Consider the following 22,897-nt stretch of genomic DNA (forward strand, 5'->3'; position numbering starts at 1 on the left):
GAATAAGACTGAGTTATTTTTTCAAAATGAAGACTATATTTCAAAGGTGGTTCGCAAATTTTTTGTTTATGTATATATTCATTTTTTAAAAATTCTAATAACATTTTTTTTTTCTTTCCACGGTTAATTTCAAATATTTTATCTTTTTTTTAATAAATAGTTTCAATTACTTTAGTTACTATTGTCATTTTGTTGAAAGTCATCATTGACGCTACTGGAAATTATGACCCGCCCACGACAAATTTTTCGAGAACTGACGCAAATATTCCGTTTTTCGTCTTTTTTTTTTTTTTAGAATACCTGTCACATGGTAAACGTGCGTTTTATCTCAACACTTAGTAAAAAAATTCCGTTGTATTAGCTCGTCGCTGCGGCAGCTCAATTATCAATTCCAATTGAAAAACACGCTCTCCTCCCATAACAACGTCGCGCACGACATCATTCCCTTTTATTCCGCTTGAAAGCCACAATCTCGCAGTGGTAAACGATTCGACACTTTGTTTGCCGGTCCGTGGGCTCTCTGAAGGCACACACCAGCCGGCGCTTTGCGAACTTGTTCGTATACGCACGGCATCGTAATCGATACATGAAAGTGACACGCGCTCGAGTTTCCATTGAATATTAGGTTTTAAAGCGCGGTCCAGTTCTGTCGCTCTCCGCAAACTGTCGTGCTTATTTATCGCTCATAGCCTTTTCCCGTAGCATCCCGACGAGCGAAATGCGTTAAATCTAGAGAGACGAGTAGTATGAGATTTGTTTAAAAGCCAAACGTCCCTTTTCACCGCTAACTTCTGTTTTTTTTTTTTTTTTTCGTTTAAAATTCTGTAGTGAAAACATATGTTTTCCAAATAAAACCTTTAAATATTTAACGACTTGTATGTTGTGAAATGCAAAGATAAATTTAATTTATGCACTATTTTTGTAATTTCTCCACCGCCGTGATTACATTCCCTACTTTAACAACGAGAAAGTACAAGCTTTGATATTTTTACATATGAATACTATTACATTTTTTTACACAAGTGTAATCTTCTTACGAACTCTCTTATTTTCCAAAAACAAAAAATATGGATCAGGCTATTGAGTGTCAAACGTGATTCTTTATACGTAATTGTCTATTTATTCAGTCATCTTCAGTATACATAAAATCTATACATTCTTGAAAGTTTGAGACAAAGTCACCATCAAATTAGCCGATCTGATTCCAAAGTGAGTCGAAACGTTCAAGATTTTTATGAATAAATAGACAATTACGTATAAAGAACCACGTTTGACTCTCAATAGCCTGATCCACTGATCCATATTTTATATTTTTTACACATTGTTTAGATATAGATTAATGTAATTTTAATTTCCATATAAATAAAAGCGTATTTCCTTTATGTTGCAGTGTTCTTAATATTCCATCCAGTGTGATTTCGAAGACTTGCCTCTTATTCAAGACGTGGTGCAACAATGGGTCGAAAGAAGATTCAGATTTCACGTATCACGGACGAACGGAATCGTCAGGTAATTTTAGATTCCTTTTTGAGATTCCGATCAAACAAAGATTGTAACGATTCAACGGCGCTAATTGCAATTAGTACATATTTTTGAAAGTTGTAACAACGAAGAAAGTTGGAACATACAAATGGCATACATTTCTTTTTCCATCTTTTATTATTGCAAAGAAATATCAATTTCCGAGTATTATAAGTCAATTTTTTAAGTAAACGTCTATTGTATTTTTTGCTTTTCTACATAAAATAGTATATATACGTTATACAGTGCATAATTAAAGTAATCGTCTCTCAAGTATAAATACTGCAGCACTATAATAGATACATTTTTTCTTAAAATACATCTATGCTTACGGTGAGAAAGAAAGAACGTAAGAACGCATATAAAAAGATCAAGCTTGTTAATTATTGATGCGACTTACGTAACGTGACCGATCAGGCAATTAAACAACGCGATGAATCAATTATCGCGAAACGAAAAGTATTGGCTGCGCCTATCCTTTATTAGCAGCCTTAATGACTCAAGACCCCGCTGAAGTTCACCTTCGATGCGATCCCCCCATCTGCTTTTATATGCGACAGGTGACCTTTAACAAGCGGAAATTCGGCGTGATGAAGAAGGCGTACGAACTGTCGGTACTGTGCGACTGCGAGATCGCGCTGATTATCTTCAGTTCGAGTAACAAGCTGTACCAGTATGCGAGCACCGACATGGACAAGGTTCTCCTCAAGTACACCGAGTACAACGAACCCCACGAGTCTCTCACTAACAAGAATATTATCGAGGTGAGTCCATTTATCCGCCACGGATTCTCAGGATGAACGAGGATACGCCAAGGATCGAAGTATTGATGTCGCCACCGATTTTCGTAAATGTCTCTCTTTCGCTGAAATTTTCGATGAGAAAAGGAATATATATCTCACGTTTGTGGATATGTATATATGCCAAGGTCAAGACAGCGGTCGAATATACAGGGTGTATCGAAGAAGCTTACTACGAATAGCAAATGATAAAAGCATTGAAAAAGAGTTTAGCTGTTTTAACGGATTAAAATACAGATAAATTTTGTTTGATTTTGAACGTTTTGTTGCGTATTAAAGATTTTTTTCAGAAATACGAGTAAGTAGCAGGGTGAATTTTTAAACGCATACTCGGGTCTTGGTTTAACCTATCGTTCATAAATTCTCGTATGAGGTGTCAAGACTTTTAAAATTGCTTAATTTGAAAGAACATTAAATTTTTTAAAGCGACATTTTAATATCTGTATATCGTATGATTACGTCGGCATTTATTCACGGTTACGGCACATTTATTTGTTCACACATAGGAATTGTGTTGCTGATAATTGAGGATTTTTTAGAATTATTCTCTTTAGGCGTGTTTTTATATTATGTTACGTATATTGATTTACAAAGGATATAAAATCAACGTTTCACACACAATACCGTCTTATACACATTTGCGGAACACGGTTTCACTTCGATGAGAGCAACGCGATCCCTTTTTCCATTCCTACGCGAGCGCGTAATTACGAGAATAAACCGGGTAGGATAAGAAGCGCGCGTCTTGGTGTTAAATTAACGTGCATGTGAAGGTTGAGTGCCCTCGGGCGGTGTGGTCACGTGAACCTGTCTGCTGACACTTGCAGGCGCTCAACAAGAAGGAACATAAGGGTGCCATGTCTCCAGAGAGCCCGGAACCCGACGCAATCGAATATAATCTTACCCCGCGCACTGAGGCCAAATATACGAAGATCGACGAGGAGTTTCAGATGATGATGCAGAGGCATCAGCACAATGGCAGCAGGGTAAATATTCAAATCAAGTTAAATGTCAGTTGCATCGAACCGAGCCTATGTTTATGCAAAAGAAAAAGTTACAGTTCTTTTTTTATTATATTTACCATTTATGTTTATGCAAAACATCAATTAATTTATTTGTCTGAAGTCTTTATATTTATAATCTTTATAGAATGCGAATATAGTATTCAGATATTTCTGTATAACAATTTTTAATTTATCGGGTTCCTTGAAAACATGTTATCCAAAGTGTTTAAAACTGTCATCTAGTTTTATTTATATAGGGACTATTTAAACAAGTTAATGTCTTAAATTAACTTTATCGTCTTTATCAAAATAACTATAATATGTGAATATTGTGTTTTATTTAAAATCTTAGTACGGTCTGTCTCATGAGGTCCAAATCAATTTTTTTAAATGTGGATTACGATCATTTTATGTATTATTTTCTTATTTATTTATCATTATATAAATTAATATAGGATTAATAAAAATGAGAATAATTGAATTAACTTTTATATATATATTTTTTTTAATAAAACAATCAAAATATATAAATTTCTATAAGAAATTGTTTGACGTACTTAAAATGATTTATCTAGTTGTTTTTAGAATACTATTTTCCGTTCACTATACGAAAAGAATTAAATATAAATTTATATACACACGCGTTATTACATTATATGTGACAAAGTTGAGACAGAACAATGGCAAATTGCAAATTTGCTATCAACTGCTCGGCGCTATATCTATTCACTATAGGTATTATTAATTTGCATTGTCTGTTGTGATTGTAGACAATGGGACAATCGAATTATACGCTACCGGTATCTGTACCAGTGAACAGTTACGGCGAATCTCTTCTTGGATCTAGTCCACAGATGGCACATACCAGCATTTCTCCACGTCCATCATCGTCTGAGACGGATTCAGGTAACTTCAATTAGTAACAAAAAGACTAGAACGGCAAATTTGCAATATTTTCAAGAAATTTGCGTTTAACTTGGTAAATTATTCGTTGCAGTATATCCCCCAGGAGGAATGTTGGAAATGAGTAATGGCTATCCTCCGTCAGCGTCACCATTGGGTGGTTCACCTAGTCCAGGACCTTCGCCCGCACTTGGGGTTGGTGGGGGTAGTGCAAATAAAGGCAGCAATCCGTCTAGGCATTCGCCACAACCTCCGCCTCCACCGCCACCGCCTCATCCTCACAGGGCTAACCTTCGAGTGGTTATACCAACACCACTTGCGCAACCTCTCTCCGAAGACACTAATTATGATGTAATTTTCTCATCATTATTAACTTAAGAGTTTTATAGGAAATGTTTACAGTAATCTTTATTTTATAACGATTTTTCTGAATATCTATAAATTAAAAAAATTATGTAATTTACAGTAATATTAAAGCATAAAGTTAGAAATTGGATTTCAAAATACAATTAAGAAAATAAACTCCTTTTTGTCAAAAATATTTTGACAGAGAAACAGATTCCTCATTAATTATTAAAGTATGTATATCGTGTGTTTGAGGTAAAAAGATGTTCGAAGTTTACGAGAAATTATTCATTTATGTTTTTAGAATGCCCATACGCAGTCTGCATTGAATACACCTGTAGTAGCGTTACAAACACCAACAGTACCAGCCGGATACTCTAGTTTTGGACCAACAGATTACTCCTCGGATCTCGGAGGCCTTGCATGGCCCACTCATCAGAGGTACGTTGTTGATGAGTTATATTCGGCAGCCACCATGTCCAGCATCAGGTAAATCATATTTCATACTTATTGTTGTGAAAGAAAGCTATATGTCCAGTTGGTATGACATACTTTCAGTTATTTTATCCATATTAGTTAATAGATGACATTTTTGGTTCTAATTGAATTAAAAAATTGAGCATATGTAATAAAATATTGTTCACATTTTAATAAATTGTAATAAATCTTATTACAACTCATTTACGTACTTTAATAATTGAAGCAAATTCGGATTCGATGTGTACATAACTTTCAATTAGTATCTATTTTCTTATTTTCATTCTCGTAGTTATTTCTTTCTGTTTCTTACTTCTCTTTGCTTACTTCTTTAAATTTTGCATACTCATTATATTTAATGGAATAATTCGCACGAATCTATTACTGGTAGCTGTAATATATCGACCACTGGAGCGCTATAGTTTTTTTTCGGTTACAATAGTGTTTGGCATGTCATTAAAAAATTGGGAGTGTTGAATATTCTTCCTTTTTATTTACAGATAGATTGTGTGCATAGTTATTATGGAGAAATTTTCAAATATTTTCAAAATCAAAAGTACATTCCGACAAGTCACATCATAATTTGATTAACTTTCATTTACACTTTATGCATGATTGCACGTTCTCACACGAGTAGACATAAGGACGGGGCGCAAAATCACAGAAAATAGCTTTTCGTTAAATTAGACTTGTTGCGATAAGAATATATATTCAGACACAGATTTTCTTTTTGAATTTCTAACGGTTTGCATGGATATTTCCCTTGTATCACAAAACTTTTTCAACATTTCAGTGGTCTTCCTCACCTAGCTGTATCGAGCAGTACACCACCACCATCTACGTCGCCTTTACCTGTAAAGATAAAGAGTGAACCGATAAGTCCACCCAGAGATCCGCATGGTAGTGGGTCTAGTGGTGGACCCAGTAACGCCAGCAATCTACACCATACAAATTTGAGTGTCGGTCCATCGTCCAGTACCGGTCCACCGCCACATCACGTATCTCATCCGGGACCTCAGACATTGAACTTGGTATCGAGCAGACCGAGTAGTAATCCACCTCCGTCCCACTCGGGTAGCATAACACCGACAAATCTACCGTCGCCGGGAAGTGGTGCTGTCGGTGATATCAGAACGAATCATTCTAGCAGTGGCGGGAATGGAGGGAACAGTTCAGACTACGAAAACGGACCGCTCATGAAACGCTCGAGAATCACGGAAGGTTGGGCGACTTAATGTCGATTGAATTGTTGCACTCATCAGTTGTTTGATACCTCCTCGACGTACAACGGCATATAAGTGCTTGTGAGTTCCAGTATAATTAAACAAACTCCTTTTAAACGTCTTTGAAACGCGTACTTCGTACTGTCGCGATAACGATAGCTACGTGATGGATACGCTTCCGCCGTAACTAGCGGAGTGGAAAAATCTGTTTATATTTTGAAGCTGACACAGAATATACATTTATTTGAAGAAAAAAAAAAGAAAATACGGTGCCATAATGTTGAAACTTTATATATATATATATATATTATATATATGATAGATACATATATATATATTTTCATGTATATAATATGAAGTGTTGTTTGTATATATGTCATAAAATCCGTAATAACTTTCGCGATACGGCATTGGATCCTCGATGCTTATCGTACGAAAATTTATGCGAAAGGAAACAGTATATTAGGGAATAACACTGTACCCAAATTATGAAATTTCTGAAAGTGTAATACTGAATCTAAAAGAGCTTGTGAGAAAATTACACGTAGTGTAAGATTTATAAAGACCAGAACTTACCGTTGCAATTCGTTGTTGTTTTGTACGGTATAGTAGTCAGAATATGCCATAACCCGTTAATATGATCTCGCACTGCAAAGATGCTTCGTTTAGAAACATTGTCACTGCAGTTTGCAAACATTTCATTAAATAATACAACAGCCATTTATTTGTGGGCAACTTGCTTGTTCGCGGGAAATGCAAACTTTCCTATTAATTACAGTTTTCTATTTTGTCAAAATTTTATCCAAAAAAGAAATTTTATATTTTATTTTGCAAATAAAGTTTTTATATTTTTGAATGAACTAACTAATTTTATTGTTAACGTGAGTTTATTAACGGTCTATGGTTTCCAAACATATGGAAATCGGCTGCTGTACTCAAACTTTTCATGATATTCTATAGAACAAGATTCGAAATTAATATATTGAGTTATATGAGGTAATATGAGATAGATAGGCATATTATATAGTGTTGATTAATTAAAAAAGATATACACACAGCGCGCGTATAGATATATACATACATATATATATATACGTTATATACATTTTCCACAAGTATTTTGCACATTTGTATAAAGAAAGATTATGAAGGAAGAAAACTTGAAAACTTTGCAACCCTTGAAGCCTAAAAATATGTAACGAGAGTTTGTATACTACAGGTGTTATGCCGTATACTAAAAAAATGTGATTAAAGAAAACTTACGATAAGGAGGATTGAGTGATATTAATGTTAATAACTTTAATCGTAAATTTTTAAAGAGAAACCAAAATTACACATATTTCTAAATACTACACTTTATTATATTTATCATGATCAATTTTATATAATTTTAACCTGTAGTTTTTTTTAATACAAAAACACTTCCACATAAGGATTGACTGTATATAGAAAACAAAATTGTTCTTAAGAATTATTGAGATTTTAAGAAATCTTTTATCGCAGAGATTCATTCTGTGATACGTAAGAAGTTATATAAATATATAGAAGAGATTATCCTTTTCTCGATATCAGAAACGCGACCTTCTCGGCCAACAATCATGTAAAGGTAAATTTTAAAAGATTTTGGCAAAACAGGGTTGCAATTGTGTAATGATGTAGAATTACCTTCTTCCTGAAATCAGTAAGATGAAAATGTGTCAAGATGGTTTCAATGTATGTTTTACAATCTCAGGATGTATCCTGGTGAGAATCGTTCTCGAGAGTTGTATTTGATAAATTATTGTAATTAACATACTAATGGAATACACAGGTATATGAATGAATAGTGCCTGGCACCATTTGTGGCCCTCCTGTTAGGATGCTTTCTCAAATCGTATATGCAGTACAATTTGTTAATAAAGTCTTGAAAATAATAAGCTACTTAAGCGCGATATATATATATATACATATACGAGAAACGATATATGATGTTGTAAGCTTTATAATGTGACTTTTTGACAAATAGTGTGTGAGAAGGCAACCTCTATTATAATTGAAGGTTGTACGGTGAGGTATAACCCTCGATATTCATTTTCTTTATTAATGCATATATTAGCAATGTTTCATATGACTGTACGAACAATCGGTATGTGGAATATGAAAGCGTAATGCGTATAGTCATTAATCTTAATCACGAATTTGTAAGATGATCACAAAGTGCAATCTCTTAGCCAACACACTTTTTTATCAAACAAAAAAATATAAAGAAATTGTTATTTTTCATAACGAAGAAGTAAACTTTAATGTATTAAAGATATATATGTCTCCACTAGTTATTAAACTTTTCCTATTGATACGAAATTTATTATATTTAATTGATATTTAATTGTAATATATTCTATTCATATATTATGAAAGATGATTGTATATACCTGATATACAGGTATAAATGTTTGCAAGTGGATTTATATTTTAAAATTTCATATTATGTTTAAATGTATTTGATCGATATGTTAAACAGGAATACGAATATAATCGAAGGCCAATCTCTCAACGTTGTTTTTTCAAGAATATTATATCCTTTATTGTAACTTTTTCGTAACTTTGAACGTAAAAATGTTAAATCAATTAATTTCACTTATTATCGGCGTTGTTATATCGGTAATTGAAATTCCTCACATATATTTGTCTCACAGGATATAATTTAAATTTAACCTCAACGGATATTATGAACCCAAAACTTGTTAATTCTTTCTCTGAAATGCCCTATTGTGATATCGAAACTGATATGATCCTTCTGCATAATAAGTCCATCTAAAGTCATTTGAGTGTTCTGACATCAACACTTCTATAACAGTCACAGTATGATGTGAAAAGCATGAGCAGTACTTTATATGCAAGGTTTATATGTACTATCTGATCTATTTTACCATAATATACAGTACGATAATCCATAACAAAACCAATAAGAGTAGGCAATTTGTTAAATGTACGTTAAGTACATTAAGTACATGTACGTACACTTCAATGTATATTTTTAATATGAAGTACGTGTAAGTTATATCTGTGAGCAAAAATAAGTTGATGTAATTAAAGATGTATTCGTCTTGATCGGCACAACTTATGACGAGAAGATTACATTGTTATCAACATTGCAGAATGGAATAAAGTTCGTACTTTGCAATTTTCACTGTTTGACTGCAAATATCGAGAACTGTTTTAATTTTAAAATCGTTTGAAAAACGTAATAGACAAGACATTATCAATTTTGGAAGACTTATTATCCCGGTGACTGAAGATGTATTTTTCTGTATAAGCTTTTTTTCTTTAACTTGGACAGTTCAAAGCGTGATCTAATTGTGTAAAATTGTGCTGACTTGTATGATATATATTTTGTTTAAAATATATATTGTGTTTAAAATGTTTGTTTACATTGTGTTCTAAATACTCTTTGGTTACTTGCCGTGAGTTACGATCATACAGTTGTGCCTCAAGATTTCGACAGATATTCAATACGTAAAGTAATGATAATTATTGTAGTTAAAAACTCAGAGACTATTGAAATTGTTGGAACGCTGTGAACGAAATGGACCATCGTTAGAAGAGCCATACGCATAAGATAAATGAGGTCTACGAATGGTTAGACGTTTTATATTGCAACATAAACTAAGATTGTTTGGAAAAAAGGCCATTATAGGCTTTAGGCAATGTTCGCGAATAATCGAATTGCAATGCACGGCACAAGTACCAGATCACTGTAACAATGTAGTAAAACAAAATACAATGTATATGTACTAGCCACAACTGTTGTCACCACAAAAATATAAATAAATAAATATAAATATATATATATACACAATTAAGTTTAAATACAGATTTAAGTACTGGACATATCTGTAAAGCCAAGTAGCATCACATTTTTAAACGTCATAAGGAGATATCGTCATTTTACTGTTACTATCTGTATCTGTGCATTTTGAAACTGAAAACGGTATAACCTGTTTGATACGTACGCAATCACACCAAAAGTTACAAGATCCTTCATATATTTTTTAACATATAGTTATCATATTGAGTTTCCGCTTAGTTTTGAAATGCACTCTGTAAACAGATGAAGTGTGACGGGGGACATACTTTAAACATTATTATGTAGTTATACACGTATTTGTATAATACAGTTTAAAAGGGAGGTTGTTCAACAATTCCTCAAATTGCGTATCGTACTGTTACAGTTAATTTTGGAGTACAGTTACATTGTACAATGTATAAATTTTAAATAGAACAGTATGTATACAGACACGCACACACACTCACACGTACACATACATAAAAGATTTGCATCATGCATACACAACCGGATGTATGCATATGTGGATATATATGTATAAAAGTTATTATAATAATGTGTAATAGTAATAATAACATACAATATTATAGTCGTGCGTTACGTTAGCTGATAATTGCGAGAATAAAGGAAAGTAATTCATATAGTGCCATCATAACTGACTAATTAAGGGAATACCGATTTTATGTTTTAAGTAGTATCATAGGAGAGTATATTTGAGGAAGAAAGAGAAAAAAAAAAATACTTACAATGTTGAAGACAAAGACTCGGTTTATGTTTGTAATAATAATTATAATGTTTGCCAAGTTTGTTACATAAGTACGAAGCCATTGAGAAATTTTATGTGCTAAATCTTAAAGACATATTTTATCCTCTTATGCACATTCAATGCCACACGCAATATAGTACTTGAGTACATAAACACATACGATTTGTGCGCTCATGGAGACGACATAAATACGCTGCGGACACGGAATTACAAAACTCCTTTGTTTGTACGTTATACCTTTGGTGCTCGACATTACCCAGTTATTGTTATACGTTATTATTACTGATCTGTATATGACCGTGCTACCATATTGCCTATTATTGGTCAGTATAATCATTGTCAGAGTTAGTGATAAATAATGATTATTTGATAACGCTCTGTGTACATCACACACATACATACAACATTGTAAACACATACACATTGTGGTTATATTTCAGTGTATCAGCATAATGATATATGATTATTACGATGTTGCCCATAGAATACATTTTACTTGGTTTTTACATTTGGCAGTATTTTATTTTGGTATTATATTCCATCCACACCTGTTGTATCTTTTTCAATTTATTGTGACTTGTACATGTAGTGTGTTCTCCCATTCGGTATTATTAACATTATTTGTGCTATTTAAATCACAAAATCTGAAATTGTTTTGTGCATTCATCATTGCTCGCATGCTTTTGCTGTGTAATATTTTGCGATAATTTGTGTCATCCGAATTCATATGATCTGTTTTAATTTGATCTGTAAAATATTACTTATTGTTTTGGTAAGTTTATTGTCATAGAAATGTATTTTGTTGCTTGTTCAAATGATGCTCATTTAAACTATGTTTTTCTAAGTAATTGTGTAATATTGTTAATATGTGAGAATCCAATCTACATTGTATCAGTCTCTTTACGTTTTCTAAAATCTTTCACGATACACATGTCAAGTTGCTTATTAAAATAACTTTATTATGCTTAAAAACTATAGACAGACAACTATTTCTATGAATAGTAATCGAAATATTTAACACATTTATGTAGAAAAAATATATAAGAAATAATTATATAACATCAATAGTCAATATTACATGACGGTGATTAATGGTATATATGTCGTATCTGAAATCTTGATACACTGATATTTTAATTTATTTAAAGAAAAACTATTAATATAGTACATATATCTTGCCATTAAAAAATAAATTTTCTGATTACTCATCTCTTTTTTTTTTAACATTTAGTATCATATTATTTCATCGCGATAATTGTGTATATTATACGCGTGTAATTTTTATTTGTTTACACAGTTTTCTCTCAAAGATGTAATGTATTTTTAATATACAATTTTTCTTGTGTAAATCTTTGTCAAATGCGATATTTTTGTAATGCAACGTCTCTATATCAATTCGATTAAAGTGGATCTGTATCTCAGAGAAGGCGCGATGATAAGAAAGAATTTTGAAATGTTTAATGCGTATTTCTTCTCATAGATAATTATATCTTAAGGAGTATCACTTTGTACGTGATTGCAAAAGACCAATTTTTTTGCGAGCGATTCGATGTCGTATGTATGTGGTTACATGTTGCGCTAAATACACTTTGAAATACGAAAGATATAAACCCCCATTTCAAGACATTGATCCTAGAATTCTGTAAAAACGTGCGTTCACAGTGACGAAAAGGATAATTAATGTATTGGCGTTGTTTTTTTCCGAATTTACAATCTATAAATAACTGCCGTCGAATCAATGCTTTTTTTCCTTTTTACCTTAAGTATGTAATCTATATTGTCTTCTATATATGAAATGATATCGATTTATATATGAAATTCTATTTCATACATATATATCACAGAGAGAACGATTCTGTACTTAAATCTGGACCGCGTAATGTGATGATATTTTATATACTTGTTATAAATACGTCGGAGATCAGGTGACGAGCGGACAAATTAAGACCTACAGAATATTCTCTTTTGTTTTTAATGTTTAACAGAAATGTCATTACCAATCTGTGATGGCCAATGATTTTCGCATTGTATATAATGTGTCCTCTAATCTTTGACTCATCCTCTCTTCTTTGGACGGTCAAATGGACAATTAGCTATGTGTTCTAAACTTTAGGGATTTCGACCACGCGTCTGTGTACACACAAAAATACACACATATACAAACACACACATACATACACCTTAAGATAAAAATCGGTATGTTATTCAGTGTAGCACAATTGGTTTGCACTGAATATCAATCTTCATTGTGACGTCCACTAATGTAATTTGCAACGATTGTAAACACGTAAGATAGACACAATTGATTCTCTCAAAGGCAAATCCGAAATAATTTCATGAAAACGAACTGTGACTAGACATATCTCGTTATCTTAATAACGTATGAGTACTTAAATACATGTATACTGTATTTGAGAGAAGAGTTTATCCGTGAAAGTATATTTTTATTTGTAAAAAGGAAATACTTAATTCTAAGTTTACGTATATTGCAAATAATTTGACGTAGTCTGCAAATTCTGTTTAAATGTTCCGAGCATAATACAAAACAAAACCGGAAACTGTCTCAAAGATCAAATCATTTTTGGAATGTATTACAGATAGATAAAACATATTTTGTCTGATATTTTTAACTATGCCGTGTTGTCCGTATCGTTTCTTTTATATTACTGTTAGCATTATAATTTACACAAGTACCAATTCGTCAATCCAATATTAATATAGATTGTCGAGAGACAAACATTTAAATGAGGTATATATCTATTTCTTGCGTAACAGCTGTTTTCATAAAAACTTTTTTAACGTCATGAAGTTGTAAAAAACTTTAGTATTCAAAATATATCGCGGATTGTTCATCATCTTCCAAATTTTATATTTCTCTATAAATCAGATAAGCGGGGGGAAAATATAATTTAAATACGTCACGAAGCTCGGAATAATCAATTCTCTCTTTCATGTTTATTATTTATCTTTCTTCTTCTTTTTTTTTTTTTTAATAGAAAAAAACGCTCTATCTTACGTGCGTACGACCGTGTGTCTATCCTCTGTAGAAATGCCTTATTATCACGTGCCTCAATTAATATTTAAACTGTTCACCTGCTTATACCTATTACTCGTTAGTCTACGTAACGAATATATATGTGTAATATCGAGTTATTCTTTGTACTGCTCTTGTAAATATATTCTGAAGAATTAATGTCACCCTGTCGTCTATATACTGTGTATCTATCTTGTACATTATACATTTCTACCGCTCTTCTACTTTTACTGAAACGCACAAACGTCTCTCCCTTTGTGAAAGGCCTTGCAGAAAAACATCGCTAAAAGCTAAATCGAAAAAAAAAAGAAAGTCACGCTTATTAATTTGCTTTTATACGTTTGTAGTATATTTATTTGTACGATTACATAGAAATATGTAATTTTTCCAATCACAAAGTTTGTAAGATTTTCTCCTTTTTTATTTTTATATTTTTGTTTATTGATTTTTGTTACGCATACCGAAATTAAATTATGAAAAATAACGCGTTAACAAGTTAATTGAAATTTTAATATTATATTGATTCATATTTTCAAATTAATTTAAAAATACGTTAAACTGATTATTTTATATCTTCAAGCTTGATCTTAACTTTCAATCTTTAATACGTAATTTTGAAGATTAGAAATTTATACGAGACAAATTCCTGCAGACGATTCGTTTCATGAGGCCGCCCTGTGTACTTTTAATTTCTCCGCAAACTATCCGCGCCTTTATACCGCATGCCATACACAATTCAATCTTTTCAACTTCCGTCGCTTTCTGATGTTGCGTTTTCGCACAATTACTTTCGCACTTTTCGTATGTCCGTCCTTAATTGTAAAGACTGACCAGCATGTACCGACATACGAGTTTATTTTCTCTCTTGTAATTGCATTTTTTTTCCAGTCCAGCACGGTCAACGGCACGAGCGTTATTGAAATTTATTGCGCAGAGAAACCCGAAGATATAACAACTTATCCTTGCGATTCTTGTTTGGGAACGAAGATAGAATAGGCGCAAATTTTTTTGTAGCTATAAGATGCATTTTCCGTTTCACGCATGATGTATGTACATAATGCATTATCATTCTTGTTTAACATTCGGCGAACAAGGATAAAAGATGCATCATGCGCATTATGCGTGAAACGGAATGTACCCATAGATGCTAAACGTGATAATTTAAAGGAAATACGCAAATCTTATGCGAGACTGTTGAATTAAAAATTCATGCTTGCTTTACGTTACGACATTTTATTCTTATTTGAAATTTCAAACTCGCCTGACGATCGATTTATCGATCATCTTCGCGATTTAATATTTTATTTCTTCTTACGTACTAGAGATGGTGACACCATCGCCATAACACGTTCAAAAGTGCAAACATAACCTTACATTTATGCATTACCAAATAATATATTCATGGACACACAGACATATTTTAGTTTTAGATTTTAATCATATATACAACTAGAGATTTACATATTGTGATTTTTTTGTAATTACGTAAGCCGTTAGCTGAAATAAATCTCATTGTGAAATGCCGCCAAAATCTGCGCTGGTAATTCATAAGAATCCTCATTCCCTTGTTTTGAAAAACAATATATTTATTATCGGGATTGAGAGTAATCTTACATATGAAGAAGCATGTTCTTTTTAATTAAATTGTTTACGTTACTTATAATATGTTTTTTCTTTTTCTTTTCAACATGGAGAGGAAAATTAACCGTACAAAAAATTTAGCTGAAAAGAATAGATCTATGAACATTTATTTTACGTTTATTTCAGAATTCCAAACGTAACAAAAACAAAAAGAGCGTATCAGAACCATGTCTTCCTCCTAAAAAAGACGCTAGTAATGCAAGTAATTTGGATCCAGAAGCGGAGGATCGTTTTGAATTGGAGTTATACTGGTGCATACAACAAATGGAGGCGAGCCTAGCTGTTGGCAAACTGCAGGAGAAACAGGTGCAGGAATTGAGCAAACAATTACATTCGTTGAAAAGTAACACTGCGCCATTGGTAAAAAAGAGACAAATTATGAGGAATACATTTGGAGACTACAGAGAGAAAATGGCTGAGGACGAGCGAAAGTTTAGCAAAACTGTATCAACTGTCAAGTTCACTGGTTCTACCTCGGCAGAAAAGAAATCAATATTTATTAAGAAAGCTACTGGATTTAGAATACAGAATTCTAATAAACAAACAGATGATCATAGAACACAAAATACATTGCAAAATACAGAGCGGGCTATTTGTAATATATATAGTAATAGAATTGAAACTCCATTTAAATTCAATTTCCAAGAGTATCAATAAGAATTGACTGTTACATACATTTATGTAGTAAACCAACTTATTTGTAATACTGTTCTAATGTTTTATATGTAAGTTTATTTTTTATTGTTTTTAATTAAAAGACCATTTATAAAATATAGAATATATACAAGTATATAAAATTTGTCTTTGTGACCTTTTGTTTCTTATATGGAATTTTTGTTATTTATAAAGTTTTAAAAATTATGCATGTATTATAAAATATAAGAATAAATAAGTATAGAAATGTAAAATTTAGAATATAATGTAGTAAAATATAATTTTTAAGGGTTGTAACTACAAGGGTCCTGTGGCGCAACGGATAACGCGTCTGACTACGGATCAGAAGATTCCAGGTTCGAATCCTGGCAGGATCGATGTTTTTTTTTTAAATGAATTTTACATGTAATTTGCATTTTACTTTTATACTTATTAAAAAATGTTAATGCTCATTTCCACCAATGCAGATTAACTTTAATCTCAGTTCAATTTACTCTTTTGTCTTTTTCTAGTTATACAAATTAGAAAAAGATAAACAGTAAGTTAAACTGAGATTTAAGTTATCTTTATTGGTGGAAATTAAAGTAAATGTTTGTACATCAATAAAATTAATCGATTAAAAGTTTTGATATGAGTGTGGTAAACACGTGTACTTATAAAGTATATATACAATTTTTTTTAGATAGTCGGTGATATACACAGATAGAATACGTTTGTGAAGTACGATCTCGAGGTCTGATCATTAAGCCCTGTGTCCATGGTGTTAGAACTTGATTCGAGTTCTTGAATCCAGAAATATATGTAGCCAATCAACATGTAATTTTTACAGAGAAGCAGCAAGTTGATTGGCAAGTTGATTGGAACAGTTTTACAACCGTTTTATAGTATTATATTTACACAACTTGCATAGCCGCATAAACATTTGCATAAAAAAAATATCCAATCACATTTTACGTGCGTCTTTACAAGAAAAATGCGATTGAATCTTTTTTTTTATGCATCAGTTTTTGCGGCTGTACAAGTTGGATGGATATACTCTAATTATGATTGCTAAGATTCTCTCTCTTTTAAATTTAAAAGTATAATCCAATTAGCGTAAAGAAAACTTTCAACAGTTACAAAATAAATGTTCTGCTGAACGCAGGCAATAATTCGATCGCGTTTCGTTGCGGGTCGCTCGTGCGAATCACTGTAAGATTCTCTTTTGAACCGGCGGCTCTCGATCTGATCGCGTGATACTCCTAACATGGGCGACAACGTGGTAGCCGACGTACAAAATCTGTCCTTGACGGAGGATAAGGCATGAATCTCTCAACTTTACATACAACCTCTCGTTTGTTTGAATATCGTTAAACTATGCAGACAAGTTTACGTTTTTACATTTGTAGGACTGTTTATGGTGGTACTAAGTGGACACATGTTCGGGTTGGTTAAGATGTTTTTTCTTGTCTGTTTGATTCCTTTTCGTGCAATTGTTATACTATAGCTCTTGAATTTGTTGTTACTCCGTTTTTAACAATTATGTTACAATATGTCTTTTGTTTGTAACATGTAACCAACCATTGACGTCAGGATCGATAGTCTGACGTAACCTATGAGCATTGTTTCACGCCAAGTGTCGCCTAACGTATCTGACACGCGACAATCCGCACGTCATTTAACTTGTCATTCAAATTCGAACGACTTTTTATTTTGGATACTTTATTTTCAGGCGAAATCAATGAAGGCATTGAAGAAGAAACATGCTCCAGTGGAGAAATCTGTAATGGAGCTTAATCCTTGGCCCTCCTATATTCAGGTAAACTTCATTAAATTAAATTACACCTTTATTATACAGAAATTTAAATACCTTTAAGAGCTTTCTATATAATGTATAATTACTTTTAAATTTTAAATTGCCGTATTTTTCTATACATATAAATAAGTAAATTAAATAATTTAGGAAATATTAATATAAATATATTAAAAACTGATCTTTTCTATATAATTATACTATTACTCATTAATTTTAACACATCTTCAGATTTGTTGATTTCTCTAGAAAGAATAAATGTAGTATGTCTTATATAAATCTACTTGTTATAAATACTTTTAGCATACATTGTATTTATACGATAATTATTTATAATAATTATTCACAAGAATCTTTGAAAACTATAATTTAAAAAAAAAACAGGACTAACTATGTGTGTATTGACAAATCGGTTTCAAAATAATGCGAATCTGGAAATACATCAAAATTAATAAACAATAGTATTTATCGATGGTTCTTGAATTTAAGATATAATTATTAGATCTTTATTTTAAGATGCATTTTTGTCTGTATAGGACCGTATTATATTATGGAACAAATTGAAAAAGGAATATGAGGAGACAATAGCAACAAAGACTCCTGTAAATATAACTGTAACTCTTCCGGATGGGAAGAATGTATCCGCGCAGTCCTGGCGTACGACTCCTTATGACGTTGCAAAAAATATTAGCCAAGGATTGGCAGATAATACTGTAATTGCAAAAGTTAACAACGAATTATGGGATCTTGACAGACCTCTAGAATTTGATTGTAAACTGCAGTTGTTGAAATTTGATGATCCAGAAGGTCAGCAAGTGTTTTGGCATTCCAGCGCTCATGTTCTTGGAGAAGCTATGGAAAGAGTTTACGGCGGCTGTCTCTGTTACGGTCCTCCTATTGAAAATGGCTTCTATTACGATATGTTCTTGGGTGAAAAAGGAATTTCCAACACAGACTTCCCATATTTGGAGGGTCTATACAAGAATATAGTTAAAGAGAAACAACCATTTGAACGGCTAGAAATAACCAAGGAAGATCTCTTAGAAATGTTCAAGTACAATGAATTCAAAGTACGTATTATAAAAGAGAGGGTACAAACGCCTACTACTACGGCTTATAGATGCGGTCCGCTGATCGACTTATGTAGGGGACCGCACGTTAGACATACGGGAAAGATTAAGGCTATGAAGATCACAAAGAACTCGTCCACATATTGGGAGGGGAATGCTAACGCGGAGTCACTGCAGAGATTGTATGGAATAAGTTTTCCGGATACTAAACAATTGAAGGAATGGGAAAAATTTCAGGAAGAGGCGGCCAAACGAGATCATCGAAAGATCGGAAAGGAGCAGGAGCTATATTTCTTCCACGAACTTTCGCCTGGATCTTGTTTCTTTCAACCACGTGGCGCATACATATATAACACCCTGGTTGATTTTATTCGCTCCGAGTATAGAAAGAGAGGATTTCAAGAAGTGGTCACTCCAAACATTTTCAATAGCAAATTATGGCAGACTTCGGGACATTGGCAGCATTACGCGGAAAATATGTTTTCTTTCGACGTAGAGAAGGAAACTTTCGCACTCAAGCCTATGAATTGTCCAGGTCATTGTATGATCTTCGACGTTCGATCTAGATCCTGGCGCGAACTACCGCTCAGATTTGCAGATTTCGGTGTGTTGCATCGCAACGAACTGTCGGGTGCATTAACGGGTCTTACTAGAGTGAGACGGTTTCAGCAGGATGATGCGCACATATTCTGTTCTATAGAGCATATTAAAGACGAGATAAGTGGCGCTCTCGACTTTCTGTGGCATGTCTATTCCATTCTTGGTTTTACGTTCAATTTATGTCTCTCTACGCGACCTGAGAAATTCTTGGGCGATATAAATGACTGGAACGAGGCCGAGAAAGCATTAGAGGAGAGTTTGAACGCATTTGGTCAACCGTGGAGTCTTAATCCTGAGGATGGCGCATTCTATGGACCTAAAATCGACATTACCATCCTGGATGCGCTTAAAAGGCCGCATCAGACTGCCACAATACAATTAGATTTCCAGTTGCCAATTAGATTCAATTTATCTTACGTTAAGTGGGTATCCATTATAAATATCCATTGTAAATTTTAATTTTAATTTAAAAAATTTCGAATATGAATCATTCACACATTTTCTTGTTATATATTTACAGTGAAGCTGGAGAAAAAACTAGACCGGTTATCATACACAGAGCAATTCTGGGCTCTGTAGAGCGCATGATTGCGATCCTAACCGAATCGTATGGCGGTAAATGGCCGTATTGGATCTCTCCGCGACAAGCGATGGTTGTGCCGGTAGCGTCGCAATTCGATGATTACGCCTTTGAAGTGAAACAAAAACTCTGGGACGCTGGTGTTATGGTCGAAATCGACATCGATCCGAGTGACACTTTGAACAAGAAGATTCGTAATGCTCAGCTTGCACAGTTTAACTTTATACTTGGTATGTACTATAAGCTCTTGATAAATAAAATTATAATACATAAAATCTACTATGTTGATTTGTGATGTTTTTGTTATCTTAGCATAATAGCTAGTAACCTTTTATTACAGTTGTGGGAGAGAAGGAACGTAATGCTGGTACAGTGAATATAAGAACGAGAGACAACATAGTTCATGGTGAAATGGCAGTGGATGAATTAATTACTAAGTTGAAAATTCTAAAAGAAACGAGAGACTCTAGCGGCGAATTAAAATAAAATCTTAATTCAACAATTTTTTTTAAAGCAAATTTTTTTTTATAAATATTGCACCATATCTTGCTGAAGCTATAATAAATCTAATAACGATATAAATCCATTTTTTACGGTGAATTTCTTTTGTGTTTAAGAAAAAATATATTTTTAATTTTATATATGTACAGATTATTCTCTTTCTATAAATATGAAAATTAAGCTAGGGATTATTATTTATGTGCAGCATTTATTATCAATGTAATTAAATATTTGGTCATTCTTCATATACATTGTGTTTTATTTTAATATAGTGATTATCAATTACTGCATTTTTATTTACATATTATCTATATTTATAAGCGTTTTAATTCATCAATTGATCAATGGCAACTTAATTGATTAATTGATTATACTGTATTGCTCCATAAAAGCTGTATTTACGTATAATGTGATTGATCAATCGTTGAATTAAAAAACTTGATTTATTTTATTGTTACACAATAATAATCACACACACATGATTTAAAAAGTATTTATAAAAAATTCTATTTTCTTGTATCTCTGATCAATATTGTCACAGTCAAAGTGTTAACTCATTGAATGATCATGTATACCTTTATTTAACACTTTAATTGTAATATGTATATACATGTATCATGTAAAAAAAGATATATCTCTGTAATCTCTTTATTTAATAGATATAAATTCACATGTAATACCTTTCTCTATCTGCTTATTTCCGTTCAAGTTTACTAAATCTTCGATTTAACTAATGTAATCAATCAAAGTACCATGCGCCTTTACATCATATTCATAAATAAAAACACTAATATCTGTCAATTCGAAACGAATTGATGCTATATGTACATTATTGTTCATTTAACCAAAAGAACATAAGCAATAAATTTCGACGTTTATTAATTTAAACCTCAGCGGTCTATTTGTTCTAAACTAATTGTAAGAAATTCAACTTCCATTTTATTATCGATACGTTAACGACATAGTAGTGGCAAATTCCAAAAGTATTATAGATTTCATACTTAAAATATTTAACTCTTTTCACAAATTTTACAACTTATTCTAAAAATAGTTGGAGACAGAATAAGTTCTTTGGATTTCACCACCATTGATACAATTACATTACAGAATTTGATTGGTACCATAAGCCTGCACGTTCTCGAGACCATATATATGTATATATTTGAAATATATATTTTTAATAAAATTGTTTTAAATACTCCCGACTGCTGACTGGTATGACGAATATTTAAACCATTTGCATTCGACTGTCATGAAGCATTTTGCTTGCACGCGGAGCGGTGAGGAGGACAATGCAACTTTCGGTTAATTTTCGAATCATTTACGTCTAGTTTTCGCTGTCCTCTTACCACACCGCACTGTGCACAGAACAATGCCATTCGATCGTCATTGGACATTCGGACTACACGCGGAGCGATGAAGCATATAAGTATTACATATATGCGATGAAGTGAGGGGGACAGTGCAACTTTCGGTTGATTTTCGAATCGTTTACGTCTAGCTTTCGTTGTCTCCCTCACAACACCGCATCGCGCATAATATATTACCACGAAAAGTAACTGTTTTACATTTATTTAATAATTTTGTTCTTTAATATGCAATCGCATTAACGAATAAAAAATAAATGTGTACGTTGTTCTAAAATTGACGCGTTAATATTAGACGGTTAGTGTGAAAGCAGCCTTGGGGATTGTTTTGATGTGGAAGGGCGGACGCAAGTCCCCCCTCTCACCCGGTTCACCGATAAACCGAGCAGTCATCATTTTAATTACATATTAAATAAAATTATTCCTTTAAAAACTACCGATTGCTGACCGATATGACATATATTTAAAAAAACTGTCGCTGTACTATCACGTGTTGAACTGTAATATATTACCATGAAAAGTAACTGATTATTAATTAAAGTTGTCAGTAAAAAGTGAACATACGTAAAGTGTATGTAACTTTCGGCCGATTTTCGAATCGCCTCCGCTTTCCGCTGTACATATATGTATATATATAATATATTTGAAATATATATTTTAAATAAAATTATTTTAAATACTTCCGACTGCTGACTGATATCACGAATATTTAAAAATAAGAAACATAAAATAAGTTTTGAAAACTTATTTAAAATAAAAATTACCTTTTTTACTAAAAACATCTGTTTTAAAT

The 22,897-nt window shown here is 32.5% G+C and overlaps 3 protein-coding genes and 1 non-coding gene across 7 annotated transcripts in view; all 4 read left to right on the top strand.

The window, feature by feature from the left end:
* Positions 1-6,542, top strand: part of Mef2 (myocyte enhancer factor 2) — a 67,933-nt gene extending 61,391 nt beyond the window's left edge. For 2 of the 4 annotated variants that reach the window (XM_018543941.1, XM_018543940.1), the window contains exons 2-8: positions 1,391-1,509; positions 2,082-2,285; positions 3,149-3,307; positions 4,096-4,231; positions 4,323-4,579; positions 4,878-5,062; positions 5,844-6,285. In XM_018543941.1, coding sequence (XP_018399443.1) covers positions 1,456-1,509; positions 2,082-2,285; positions 3,149-3,307; positions 4,096-4,231; positions 4,323-4,579; positions 4,878-5,062; positions 5,844-6,285 — 1,437 coding nt within the window. In that variant the 5' untranslated portion in view covers positions 1,391-1,455. Of the gene's footprint in view, positions 1-1,390; positions 1,510-2,081; positions 2,286-3,148; positions 3,308-4,095; positions 4,232-4,322; positions 4,580-4,877; positions 5,063-5,843 lie in introns of those variants that run through there. The other 2 variants (XM_018543943.1, XM_018543942.1) reach the window with 2 other exon arrangements.
* Positions 6,543-15,324: 8,782 nt separating this feature from the next.
* LOC108777123 (UPF0488 protein CG14286) lies at positions 15,325-16,197 on the top strand. Its single transcript, XM_018543925.1, has 2 exons — positions 15,325-15,439; positions 15,667-16,197. Exons 1-2 carry the CDS (start codon positions 15,419-15,421, stop codon positions 16,195-16,197), a joined length of 552 nt encoding a protein of 183 aa, XP_018399427.1. The 5' UTR covers positions 15,325-15,418.
* Positions 16,198-16,498: 301 nt separating this feature from the next.
* On the top strand, positions 16,499-16,571 carry TRNAR-ACG (transfer RNA arginine (anticodon ACG)). Its single transcript has one exon. It is a non-coding gene; the product is annotated as a tRNA-Arg (tRNA).
* An 838-nt stretch (positions 16,572-17,409) lies between these two features.
* Positions 17,410-20,772, top strand: ThrRS (threonine--tRNA ligase). The gene is made up of 5 exons (XM_018543939.1): positions 17,410-17,619; positions 17,906-17,992; positions 18,523-20,078; positions 20,177-20,466; positions 20,577-20,772. Exons 1-5 carry the CDS (start codon positions 17,551-17,553, stop codon positions 20,720-20,722), a joined length of 2,148 nt encoding a protein of 715 aa, XP_018399441.1. The 5' UTR covers positions 17,410-17,550; the 3' UTR covers positions 20,723-20,772.
* Positions 20,773-22,897: the final 2,125 nt, after the last annotated feature.

This window comes from Cyphomyrmex costatus, unplaced genomic scaffold, assembly GCF_001594065.2.
Source record: "Cyphomyrmex costatus isolate MS0001 unplaced genomic scaffold, Ccosl1.0 scaffold41, whole genome shotgun sequence".
NCBI classification, from domain to species: Eukaryota; Metazoa; Arthropoda; class Insecta; order Hymenoptera; family Formicidae; genus Cyphomyrmex; species Cyphomyrmex costatus.

Bases quoted from the DNA above. Each gene is read 5' to 3' on its own strand.
- ThrRS (XM_018543939.1), top strand. From the start codon at position 17,551: ATGCAGACAAGTTTACGTTTTTACATTTGTAGGACTGTTTATGGTGGT. The intron at 17,993-18,522 runs GTAAACTTCATT...TTGTCTGTATAG, and splicing joins CTTGGCCCTCCTATATTCAG to GACCGTATTATATTATGGAA. The intron at 20,467-20,576 runs GTATGTACTATA...CTTTTATTACAG, and splicing joins ACAGTTTAACTTTATACTTG to TTGTGGGAGAGAAGGAACGT.
- LOC108777123 (XM_018543925.1), top strand. From the start codon at position 15,419: ATGCCGCCAAAATCTGCGCTG. The intron at 15,440-15,666 runs GTAATTCATAAG...CGTTTATTTCAG, and splicing joins TGCCGCCAAAATCTGCGCTG to AATTCCAAACGTAACAAAAA.